Raw genomic sequence first — 12,935 nt, forward strand, 5'->3', positions numbered from 1 at the left:
CCACAGCCAGGTAGGAGATGCAAGCTCTGGGTGTCTGTATCGCCACGTCAGCCCCAGAAGTCACCCAGTCCCGGTGGCCGTTAGCACCCCAGCTCTGCACCACACCCAGGTGTGACACCAACCCAAGCTGACAGATGTAACTCGCTCGGCTTCTGCTCACCCCCTGCAGCGCCCAGGGGCTGGCTGCACGACTGACGGAGGCAGCAAGGAGCTGATCTCAGATCAAAGTCGACACGAAGCTGTTTGTTCTTCCTTGCTGAGGCATCGATCTCCCCTTATAAATGTCATTCCCCTATGCCGCAGGTCTGGCTGGCTGGAGATGGCAGCTTTCTTCCTGCTCACTCATCTTGCCATCTGACGAGCAGCGTCCTGGTGCCACCTCCTTGCTGTGCTCCAGCCCCTGCTAAGGAACACCCTGTGCTTTCCTCTGCTGTCCAGCCTGGGCAGCCACGTCCCCCGCCCAGCCGCGCTCACCACCACGTCTGTGGGGGCCGTGTAGATCCCTTCATCCAGACGTGCGACCCCCAGAGCATGGGGCATCGCTCCCCCCACAGAACACCAGAAGGCGTCCTGACCTCTTTTCAAACCTGGGGCTGAAACACGAAGTGCTCGCAGTTTGGTGGCCAGAAGCAAATGCCTCCAGGCCATGGTAGGCAAGGACCAGGAGGGCTCAGCACCTGAACTCGTGCTCTGGGTTGCAGATGGTCATTATTTCTACACCGAGAGAGAAATCAAAGCCTATTCCTGTTACAAAGCAGCCTACAGCTTTACCAACTCTGGGGAAGAGACCTATGAAGTGACCCTATGAAGTGACCAAGTGCAAGCCTATCACAAAACAAGCACTGCCAAACAATTCTGATTTTTAGGAAATCCTCTCTTTTGTTGCCACTCCGCTTTTTAAAAGCTGGGTGAGTAACTCAAGGATTAGCAACATTCAGATTTTCTCCTCCATTCCTCCCCTGTTTTATACCTAAAGGTAGGATTGCTCTGAGTGACTTCAGTCCAATTTACCTAAACTACGGGACCTCACCCAGGCCCCTAGCAGGCAGCAGGAGCTTTTCCATGTTTGCCTGTAAGCAATTCCCCATTGTGCTCTCACCATTTCCCTCAGCCATCCTCGGCTACGTTCCTTTCTTGCTCTGCCTCATCTTTAAATCAGGCAGCAAGTTTCTGAGGCAGAAATGTCATCTTTGTGCCCGTATTTAAAGCACCTATCTCCCCCCACACACCCCCAAAAAGTCTCCAACAATAAGAAAAGGCTCCATGCAGCACCAGAAAGCAAATAAATAATCACCACCGTTGTTCCTACCACTTCTCACACTGAGAAACGGTCACTTTGCCCGGCTCTGAGGATGCGTCAGTCAGCTCCTGCTGACCTTGAGCAGGTACTTCATTCCTCCTCAGCACCAAGCGCTTGCAAAGCCCCAACACGCACAGCAACGCAGCTTTCCTTCCGAGGTTGGCCACGAGTTTGGTGAAATATGAATTTCACTCCCTGCTTCAGTGTAACGGGATCGGTTTTTGAGGGGCTGACCCGGTGGTTCCCCGGCACAGGCACGGTGCTGGCCCCGAGGCACGCACGCTGCGGGTGGCAGCAACCTCCCCGCACTGTGCTGCCCGTTTGCTGTTCTCCTTCTGCACCCCCCCCCCCCCCAAAAATTAGGGGAATCTCTAAAACCTACAGTCCCCTGTAGGTTTATTGGCAGCTGATTCCCACCACCTTGTGCTACATGACATTCCTGAAGTGCAGATCAGCTCATGCAAGCTCTGCAGCTGAAAACTCTTTCCACCCAAATCCAGGAGATTTTTGCCTTCGAGAGAGGCCACGAGGCTGCACCCAGCCCTCCCCAGCACCGTGTGGGCACGGAGGGACAGCAGTGAGATCCCCACGTGATGAGCAGCCACACAGGAAAAGCTCAGTCATTGAGACCAGGCTCTCAGTGCACCCATGACGGTGCATTTGCAGCTCGTATAACGATGTAAAAGCAAGTAACGAGATGGTACACCGGACTTTTGCCACCCCCATGGCCCTACTCGTGGTGTCGCTGGCTGTTTATTTGTATTTATAGGAACGGGGAAATGTGACAGATGCAAGTAGAGAGCACTCACATTTGCTCTAGAAAAGAAAGTTCTTCGATGACAAGCTAGAAGAAAAGCTTTAAGCAGTGGGTGTTTGCCAGAGCCCCAGCTCCAACAATATTGCCATCTAAGTTACAGTATTTAAACAATCCTCAGGGTTTGTTTTTCTTTTCAGACAATGCCACTAACTGCTGTACAATTAAAATCTAGATGATAAAATATGACTTGAGGAACGGGGGAGGTTGGGGAGGGGGTCCATGGTTTTGTTGTTGGTTTTTTTTGGTTGGTTGTCTTTTTTACAAATAATTACAAATACAATTCCAAGAAGATATATTACATTTTATATACAGAACACACCATTTCTATCAGGGTAGGGTATCAAGCCTAGCTTTTATTTTTACACGGCAACCCTGAGATGTCTTGTCATCTTCCCTTGCACGGAAACTATACAAGTTCATTAACTTCTAGAAAAAAAATAGCGGATTGCTATGTTTTAATAGCATCATCACCCTGTATAAATACTCAGAAAGGGAAAAGCTTACTCTCCTCCCTAACTCCAATATTTTTGTGATACTTTTTCCTGTTTCCCAGCTTAGTGGAAACAGACAATGGTGACTTTTGTTCAATTGTGCAACTCACTCCTCTACTTGCCTCTTGGTAGTACAGTGAACAACCATTTCCCTTTTTTTTTTTTTTTTGTCCTTCTTTTCAAACAAATTCATATCAGGAACTAATATGAAGCCTTCACAAAGGTCTGTTTCCTGAAAATCCACTGTTAATTCATAAGCTACTTTTCAGGCTAAAGGATGCAGGCGTGTTAGGTTGGCTGGAAATACAGTAGCTTCTGATTAATCCCGGGGGATGGCTTTTGCCACCCCATCACCTCTTCATAAATAACATATTTTAAAATCAGCATAATCAAGTCTTTAACAACAGTGAACTCGGCGGGTCTTTACGGAGAACAAGACACCCAATGCAACTCACCGTATTACCCCAGCTTCCGACGTACTACACCTTTTTTCTGTTCACCTGCAAGCTACAGCATGCCCAGCATACGAGTATCCAAAGAGCAAATTCCTCTGCATGGAGCCTCGGCACGGATCCTGACACCCCTCCAACAAGCCCTGGAACTTCTTGAAGCCAACTCTGGAACAGCTGCATTGCTTCTTCTAAGCCTTGTAATTGTGCATGGGAGTTGTCAGCGTTAGCTGTCCGTTCGGTGCCACTTCATTCCCGTCGTCTTCCAGCAGCCCCGAAACATCGGCGTTGGGGATGCTGTCGTGGTAGCTGCTAAAACTGATGTTGTCCTCTTTGAGTTCAATGGTCCAAAAAGGAGCGTTCAGTTTTCTGTTTTGATACTCGCGGTACATGTAGACAGCACCCACAAAGCCCATGAGCAGGACCACAACAATGATGATAACTGTCAAAATAATGATGTTAAACTGGGTCCAAGAAACATCTGCAAAAGCAGAGGTACTGTTGTCAGAGGAACTTATGGGAAGTAAAGTCTGGATAGTTGTTGGCGCCGACGTGCTGTTTATCACTGCAGTTGGGAATGAGGTTGCCTTGCTAGCGTTTGGAGCAGAAGTTGTAAACTCTCTTGTTTCTGGGCCAAGAGTGGCTTCTACAAAACAAACAAACAAAAAAAGAGATGTGAACAATAAAAACATGGTAAGATGGAATCAAACGCACGCTTTTATATAACAGTTTGTACGTCAATCGAGTCTACACTGTTAAAGCTGGGATTTTTAATCAAAATAGCTCACAAAAAAGGTTCACAAGGGATGTTTAAAATAATTCTGTGTGCTAAGCACTCACTGACTGCAGAGATCCCGTGCAGTCTGGGGATGGGTGGCTGTTCACTATCCAAAGATGGGTGAATAAGTGCAATAGCCAAGACCGAGTGTTAGATAGGTGAGCTCATGGTGCTAGCAAACCTCCTGGTCCAGCTCATACTCAGTACATGAAAACAGGGCTCCACCAAGCTCAGCCAGAGTTTGGACTTTGGGTCAAAGGACGGCAGAGTTTCACCTGCTGTCTGCCTGTGCAACCAGGCTGGCAGGGCACCGTGAGCCCAGGAGCACGCACCTCTCACCGCACACTACGTGTAGGGTTTGTGGTAGCGGTACGGGATTGTTCCTGCCTCACCGGTACAGGATCAATAGTGAAAACAATGAACCTCAGTATTCCGCTGCAGTGTTTAGCACCAGGTCTCAGTATTTACACTGTGGAATGTAAAATTCCAATTCCACTTTTGAGCGAAGCCATACACAAACTTCATGGAAACCCCCAGCTGGCATAACCAGGGCCAGAAGGCAGCTGAACCAGCAAAAAGAACCTTCCAGAAGCTGAAACCTCCACGAACCAAAACGTACTCTACACCTACTGTTCCACAGGACTCTGCACTCTCTTTCCTATCTCCTTCATTTCTCTTTCTGCTGTCAGAAATGCAGCATCGTTTCAAACCCACTTGCAGCTGCAGGAGTTACCGCTGCTGGTGCCGCGCTGCAAAGCACGCCTACAAGCGATGCCTGAGGAGGGGAGTCACTTCCGAAGGACTGATTGTGCACAAAGCTGCAGCTCATCTCCAGTGCCAACAGCGGCTGTGAATATGGGGCACGTCTCCTGCCATGGGCCCTCGGGGGAACTCCCATGAGTGAAATTTGGGCTGCCAGGTTCCCAGAAACTCTTCCGGAGGAGGCATCGCCCTCCTGCTCTGAGTCCCTGCCTGCGGCAGCTTCTCCTTTCTCTGCAGGTGCTGTGTGAGGTTGGTAAGGATGGTCAGGATGCTGGATGCCACAGGGCATTTCTCTACGGGATAACGGGCAGAATGCAGCAGTGGGAAGCAACGTGACAGGAGCAAGAGGCTCCTGGATCCGGCTCTGGGAGAAGGGCACGAGGAATTCAGTCACTCTTTCCAAATTCCTTCACCAACACCTAATTCTTGGCAAATCCGGCCAGTAGCTATAATTAGAGAAAAACAGAACCGACACAATGGCTGATTCACCAGCAAGGAAACGGGACTTTTTTGGGCTTCATTTGTGAGTCAGCATCAGCGAAGCGCTGGCGAGGGGGACAGGGGTGAAAACATTTCCTGGCACTGACGGTAACATCACTGGGAAACAGTGCCGCGCTCTGACGGCGGGCCGCGGCTCTGGGCTGATACAAGGGCGCCTGTTTCCGCTCCCCGGGGCCGTGCCAGCCCTCCAGATGTCCTGAGCCCGCTCCTTGAGAGCAGCAGCTGTTCACTCAACGGGCTGCTTTGGCAGCTTCGTGGGGAGCGCCGCATCCAGCTGCTCCGTTCGACCGCAGCCTCTGCAAAGCTGCTGCCGCCTCGTGCGGCAGGGAGCCCACGGCAGCAGGCAGCCCGCGTGCCAGCACCCAGGGAAGGCAGCGGTGCTGCGCGGGGCAGCACGGTGCTGTGCTGTGCCACAATCCTCACTCTTGTGGCAGGGATGCCACATGCCCAGGGGTCAAAACCCTTCCCTTGGGTCATCCCACAGATCTCTTGGATGTCGTCCCGATCAGCCTCGAAAGCATCAAAACCTTGATCAGGTTTGAGAAGTGTCCCTGTGGAACCATGACGTTGGTTTTAGGTTTGCCCATGCTGGCCAAAGCGTCCTGTTGTACCAACCGCAGCCGCTTCACTGAGCCCGACAACTTCCTCTGCAGATCTGGTGAGGATTTCACTCGAGAAGCCACTCGCAACTAGGCCACTCAAATGCACTGGTGCTTTATGAAAATCCCATCCTAAAACGAGGTAATGCACAAGTACCTCTTCTGAGACATGTGAAGATACCGTCAGCCTTATAATTGCGCGATAAGAAAGAGAAAAAACAGGTGTCAAGGAAACAGGAAGGCTGGATGAACACAGGTCCCAGTCCCTTTGAAAGGGGATGGTCTTTACCCACATCAGGAACCGACCGTAACGATGCCACTAAAATAAAACAAAGAGTGCAAACTGCAAGTGTACAAAACCATCCACGTGGATTTTAATGGAGCAAGGTCATGTAGCTCTTTGCACAAAGTCAGAGCTGTGCAGAGGGAGGTAATGGATGGCGCGGCGCAAAGCTGCCACTTCCAGCCTGGAACTGTAAAGTTACAGCTAATGAGCATTCAACTTTTTTGTATTGATCATCTCCCCGCAGAGAGGGCTCATGCTGCACCTCCTGAGAGCAGCATGGGAGTGAAAACCACATTAGCTCCTAATGGAAGATCTGAATTAAATCTCTGTTGGTGACAAGGATGAATTTGGGCCCAGATCCTTCCCCGAACTCTGGGCTCTCTTATCTAACGTGTAAGAGCACCGGTAACGTCTCTGTGCATGGAGCCAGAGATCCACCCTGTGGAAAAACCTCCGAATAACCACTGAAGTGGCAACGTAAGAATTATTTTCTCTCATTTTACTCTGAGTTTTACCGTGCAGTAGCCTCCCTAAGTTCAGAGCTAGCTTGCACCTCAGGATGCTACGTGCAGCATCTCGGATGTGGGTGGAAACTGATGAAAGACGCCAGAGCAGCTCCCTGTAAGTTCTGGCACTGACTTGCTGTGGCAGTCTGGGTCTCACCTCTCAGCTTCGCCTTCCCCATGTAGAAAGCAACAAGAAGAATATCTAAACTTGTTCTGCGGGGCACGGTGTCAGGGGTGGCAAAAGTTACTATGAAGAGGTCCGTCTGCAGGGAACTAGACGGTGCTGTAAATGGACCAGTCAATCCAGACAATTCAGCGGGCGCTCCGAGATCAAACACATCACGCCATGAAAATCTGAAAACCTGCATTTAAAGAAACTACCAACAGATTGCTCCCCAGCAAACTGTCCTGACTGGTAAAGAAACTGTCTGCCGAGGTATTTGCAGAATGCCAGGGGCAAGCAGCATGTCAGGAGCATCGCTGCTGCTCATTTCAATGTAGGCCGTGCCCAGCTTCTGGTAGCAGAGCTTCAGAAGTGTAGGACACTGCCTAGGGGAAGTCTTCCCTGAGCACCATCCTGAGCCAGCCCTTTCGGAGGCGTAGGGTTCTCTGTTTACCTTGGAAGACCTTAAAGCTGCTTCCTCCTCAGCTCCAAGAACACCGTGGGAACAATTAGCAGCCTTCCCTCCCCAGCCTTCAGGCAGCTCGCGCCCATCTGATGCGCGTGGCAAGCCTCGGCCGTGTTTGAGGAGCGCCCGTTACCTTTCTGGGTGCAGTTGGTGCCCTCGGGGTCTCGGACGTAGCCGTCCTCGCACTCCTGGCAGTGGAAGCCAGCGGTGTGGTACAGGCAGCCGATGCACTCCCCGCTCTCCGGCTTGCAGACGCTGGGTGACAGCGCCGGGTCCACGTTCCCGTTGCACTGACACCTGACGCAGATGCTGTCCGAGTTGTAGTAGCCGCTGTCGCACTGGTTGCAGTTGGGGCCGGTGTAGCCAGCTTTGCATTTGTCGCACGTTGGGGCGGCTTCACCAGGCTCTAAGGAATGGAGAAAGCAAAAGAGGGATGTGCCATAGCCCCTCCCGGACAAACACCCGCTGGGGGATTTGTTCTGTGGGACCCGACCGTAAACCACTTCGACAAAAATCAGCAGCCACTGAGTGTGAATCTCAAAGAACTGTGTTTTTGGCTTAAAATCTAACTGCCACATCCTCTGTTTCTAGGGGAATAAAAAAAAACGTTGTGGGTTTCTGACGCCTGGTACCAGCATCACAGAGCATGCTCAGCACGTTGCTAAGCGAACGGATGATTGCTCCTGAATGCTTCCGTCTCGAGCAGCCAATATCAGGAAGCAGCTGGAACTGTACCGGGGATGTCAGCAATCTGCAGGAACTTTGGGGTGATATGAAGCCAGAGGAGGCTGGATTGCAAAACTGGTTAAGGAAATATCAAAAAAAAAGTCTTGCATATGTTCATTACAGCTACGACTTTTCTCAGTTATGTCAAAACAGAGTGGGAAGATGGGGAAATCAGGTTTGAGTCCCATGCTGATGTCCAAAAGCAGGCTCACGGAGGCACGGATGGCTGCACGGTGCTGCTGAGCATCTCCTGCACCTTTCCCTGCTGCCACAAGCGCAGTGGTTTCTCTGCAAAACTCTGCTGGCTCTGCAGAGGAAGCCGTGTGCTGACTGACCTGCCTCCACCACAGCTGCAGCCAGCACAAAGGGCTTCGGACACCTCTGCTGCACGCCCGCTCTTGCAAGAGCAAGGCAAGCACCAGCAAAACGCCTCGAGCCTCACCGGGGGCTGCTCCCACCAGGACACCCCGGACCCACCCTCGCAGGCTATAAACCACCCCCTAGGCTGATGCACTCTGAGCAGCGATTCAATCAAACCCCTTGAGGGGAGCTGTGCTCATTGTCAGAGGAATGAGACCCAACCCCAAAGCCTTACGTATTCGGCAGGTGCCGGTCGACGCCACGGTGGAGCACGGGCAGCGGTGGCAGGCGCGGGCACTTCGGTAGAAGCCCTCCTTGCAGAGCTCGCAGTGCGTCCCCTCCGTGTTGCCCTGGCAGTGCAGGCAGGTGCCTGGGGACAGGAGCACAAGCAGCCGGTCAGCAGCAGGAACCGGAGCAGAACATTTGGAGCACGAACGTGCCTGGAGTGCTGGCAATTATCAGAGCTCGCAGGTGGTTGGGGATGCCCTCTGGCCAAAACACAACCGTGGGACCAGCCCTGGTCTCTTCTGACCTTCTGAGGGTCATCCCCTGCTCCACACACACATGAAAAAGTAGGCAGCCCCAGCAGAGATGCCCACGGCTCATCGCTGTTAAAGGTCGCTGCAGGTAAATACACGCTATCGATATTAAATGTTCCTCAGCACCAAGGGTTTGGGTTGGTATCGGTGACAGCGAGCCAGGATCTTGGTGCTTCAACTCCCCTAGGCTCAAGATGGATCCCTCCAGCTCACGCCTCTGCCCCTTTTTGTGATCCTACACCACAGGGCTGGTGGCCAGGGGCAAATAAATGCCACCGTCCTGCTCTGGGGCTGATGGCTCCGTCCCAGCAGCGTGGCTGCAGCTCCCCCATCCCCGCCACAGGAGGACCGTTTGCTACGGGCACCAGCCCGCAGCAGCAGTGACCTTCCTGCAGAAACAGAGGAGACCTGGGGGCACCCGTGAGCCCCCGCCCCTGCCCGGGGAAGCCCCTGAATCAGAAAAGCGACAGGCTGTGTCTTAGAAGAGGCTGTGTCCTAATGGCCCTCTAAATTGCGTTTCGACATTACCGTGAGCAGAGAAAGAAAAATCTCCCTAGTTATAAAAAGGCAGCCGCAACCGAAAGCCCATCCATCAACAGGAACATCCTGTAATTCAGCAGGCTGCTCGTCGAGGTGGCAGTGACCTGAGGGATGCTTTTTTGATTAAATCCCCTGTACACGGCTCTAGAAGGACAACAGCCACCTTACAACAAGCCAGGGGGGCACAGCGCGGTTTATTCCCTGCGTATCTGAGCACCGACAGGAGGTTTGCTGAGCTGCAGTGCTGCGGGGGTACGGAAAAGTCTCCTATCACCACGAACCACGTCTGAAATTCTGAATCAGGCTAACACTGACTGTTAAAAACCCCACAGCAGAATTCCTCATTAATTTCGGGGCGGTTTGGCTCCCGTGCAAGCCCGGCACGCCGCACGCCTTCTCCTCCTCTCCCTGCACAGCGAAGGCTCCGCAGCCGAGCGTCCCCAGCGCGTCCTCGCAGCCCAGCCTCGTGCCAAGGCCGGGAAGCAAACGCTGCAAACCCTGGCGGCTGCCGGTTTGGGGAGGAGGCTGATTCACCGCGGCAGAGCCGGCAGCACCCCGGTGACTCAGGACGCCCGCACGGCGTCAGCTCCCCCGCAGTGTTTGCTCTGCAGCCGGCCGCCCGTCAGACACGAGCCTGGTGGGTTTTGTGGGAGAGGTGTCAGGGCTAGAAGGGAAAACCATCTTCTGCTCTCTGCTTCTGCAGCTGCAGCCCTCCGTCAGCCGCTTCGCAAAGGTCACCGTGCCCGAGCAGCACCGGGGTGCCCTGACCCGTGCTCGGCAGGGAGCCGTGGTGGCGTAAATCCGGGACCACCTCTGCGTTTGCTGCACAGTCGCGGTCGGTTCAGGACCATCTTTCCTGGCGGGGGAAATTATTACCGCATTTATCCGCAGAAGTCCCTGCAAAATGGCTGTTTCCAGTGAGTCAGCAGCTCGCTCAGCCATGCAAAGCAATCGGGTATCAATGTGGGAAGCCTTAATAATTAATAGCACTTCCCACCCCGATAAGGCCCTGGGGAGGGATCAGAGCCGGCCGTACCCAAGCTGGGCGGATGCGACCCCACTCACTGCACGGCCACAACTCCAGACACGAGGGTCGTGCTGAAGTGCCTGGGGAGCTCTGGCTGCCCAATTTCCAGCCCCATAATTTTAAGTATTCCTCCTGGGCACAGCTACGCTGAGCGAGGCTGTGCAGGGACGGCTGCTGAGCCGCCAGAGGGAGCCCAAAGTATGGCATTAATGCAGGGAAAAAAAAATAAAAAAACCTTGAAAATTTGACAAAGACTGCACAGTTGATGTAAAGCTGGGAGGTCACACAAAGTGCAGGCTCCAGAGCAGGCTGAGCGCGCTGGGTTCCTTGTGAGGCGTCGGATGGCATTTTTATGGGCTGTTCTCTGTTCTGGTTTTGTTGGGTTCCCCCATGCCCGGCAGCAAATAAAGCAGATGGAGGAAAAAGGGGAAAAAAACGAGGTCATTAAGCTAAATGAGGGCTTTTCTCTGCCGCGCAGCAGTCAGGGCTGGAGCACCCCAGTCGCAGGGCAGCCGGAGCAGCCCCAGCCCCGAGGCCACGGCTGCAGTGAGGCTTTGAATCAAGAGGGGGGAACGTTGGGGAAGGAGAAGGAAGAGCAGATTATCTTACTCCTTCACAAAACCCACACGCCCGGCTCCAAATCAGCAACACAGCTGATGTGTACACAGCTTTAGGTCCAACTTGTATCCTGCAGTATTAGCAGGACATAAGCGCGTACTTAAAATTCAGTAAGGAATGAATGCACCAATTCATCCCCGAGGAGCGCAGCCCCCAAGCCCACAAAAACGTCTGTGCTGAGCAGGAGCAGGGCGCTTCCCGGGCACAGCCGGCACTGTGGCTGCCTGTCCCTCTGCTGCAGACACACAGGCCACAAGGGAACAAACATCGGTGCCAAAATTGCCCAAAATACCGTGTTTGATGAGCTCTGTCTCTCTGCCAGCTATCAAAAAAAAACCCTCTGCAGCATTTCTGAAGTGACTGCCCCTTTCTGAGCTCCTGGGTAAATATCACAGAATTGCTTTCCCTCCTGGAAGTTCTGATGAGAATTTGAGTTTTGCAGGGTGAGTTTTGTTGCTAAGCAGGCGCTGCGCAGGCAGTGGCACAGCGCTGCTCCTCTGGGACCTCTCCTTCCAGCGGGGATGGGAAAGCAATTCGTTTTTTTCCCTGTCCTCCCGTAAGCTCTTCAAGCACAGGTGCCTCGATATTTGCACTCCAACCTCCGTATGAGTGAGAGACAGCCAAAGAAATGATCACGGAAAATGAACAGGGCAAACTCCTAAGAAGTGAGCAATGTTAATTAGGTGCTGCCAGTATTTTCCAGCACTAATTATGTTGTCTGAGGCAATAATAGTCACCTTACGTCACTGCCAGTACACTATATGTTTCCAGGTAAACAGCAGTTAAACAAAAGCTCCTTAAAAGCCTGTGTTGTGTGTTTGTGTAAGAGAACAATGGAACTCTGATTTCCGATAGAGGCTGCAGGACAAAGGCTCTGCGCTGCAGCCTGGAGTAAATAACGCAGCCTTTATGCAGGACTGGCTCCAGCCTTGCCCTGCATCTTAATTCCAGGTTTAAGGTGAAGATGCCGAGCGCTCAAGGCACAAAGACGCAGGTTAACAGGGTGGGAGCGTAGGTCTGCTGAATGCAAGTGTGAGAAACCAGAGCCAGAGAGGCTCAGTCCCGTGGTCGGGGGGGGGCAGGCTGTTTGTCTGTTACCTGTTAAGCGGTCGCAGGCTGTGGAGTGGTTGTTGCACTGGCAGGGCTCGCAGGTGGTTTCGTTGAGCCTGTAGTACCCGTCACTGCACCGGTCACACTTGAGGTCCGTCACGCCAACTTTACACTGGCATTTCCCATCGCTGCACGGAGAGAAACAAGCTGTGAAATGGAGCATGCTGCGAGGCATCCCGCGTGCAAACCCATGGCCGGTGGCCGGAACGCTCCTGCAAAAGCAGTCGCCCTTACAACGCTTCCAGCAGGGCACCAGGAACCATCGGGCCCTCCGCAAAGCCTCGGACCAAAACCATCCACGAGGATGCTCCGAGAGCCTCCGGTCCCGGCTCCTGCAGATGCTCGGATGCCCCAATGACCACACACTCACACGGACGATTGCCTCCCCTCCACATCCACGTGGAGCAGCACCTCCTGCACTTTTGGGCAAGCAGACACCTTCCTGCTCACCACCTGCTCCCCAGGAGAGCTCAGGTGTCCTCGCTCGTGTTTCGTCCCAGGCAGATGTCACCCACCTGCACTCGGGGATCCCTTTCACTGCTTCCAGCCAGGGAAACGCCTCTGCCCAGCAGGAGCCAGAGGAGGACCACAAGAGGGGTCCCCTCGAGGTGTCCCCCACAGCTCACCACAACCTGCTTCCTCGGGCACGAGTCCACGCAGAGCTCAGCACCATTAAAACGAAGCACATTAACGTTGGTTGCTGTGATGGAGCACCAGGAGGGCACACAAGGCAGGAGCTACCCTGATTCTTTTGGCTTTCCTTGACAGTCTCACCACGCAGAGGCTTCTAAACTACTGCTTTCATAAGGAACTTTACACAGCAGCAGCATTTAGACCTAAATCGACGGGAAATCACAGAAAAGGCCCCGTCAGCCCCGTGGCACGGTGACCACCAGC

General features: G+C 53.1%; 1 protein-coding gene across 1 annotated transcript in view; it reads right to left on the reverse strand.

Annotated features, from left to right (window-relative positions):
- Positions 1-1,525: 1,525 nt before the first annotated feature.
- Positions 1,526-12,935, reverse strand: part of MEGF9 (multiple EGF like domains 9) — a 54,703-nt gene continuing 43,293 nt past the window's right edge. The window contains exons 5-8 of the mRNA XM_035341942.1: positions 12,027-12,166; positions 8,440-8,574; positions 7,252-7,524; positions 1,526-3,703 (exon numbers count right to left, since the gene is read on the reverse strand). Coding sequence (XP_035197833.1) covers positions 3,249-3,703; positions 7,252-7,524; positions 8,440-8,574; positions 12,027-12,166 — 1,003 coding nt within the window. The 3' untranslated portion in view covers positions 1,526-3,248. The remainder of the gene's footprint in view (positions 3,704-7,251; positions 7,525-8,439; positions 8,575-12,026; positions 12,167-12,935) is intronic.

This window comes from Oxyura jamaicensis, chromosome 17 (assembly GCF_011077185.1).
Source record: "Oxyura jamaicensis isolate SHBP4307 breed ruddy duck chromosome 17, BPBGC_Ojam_1.0, whole genome shotgun sequence".
Lineage (NCBI taxonomy): Eukaryota > Metazoa > Chordata > Aves > Anseriformes > Anatidae > Oxyura > Oxyura jamaicensis.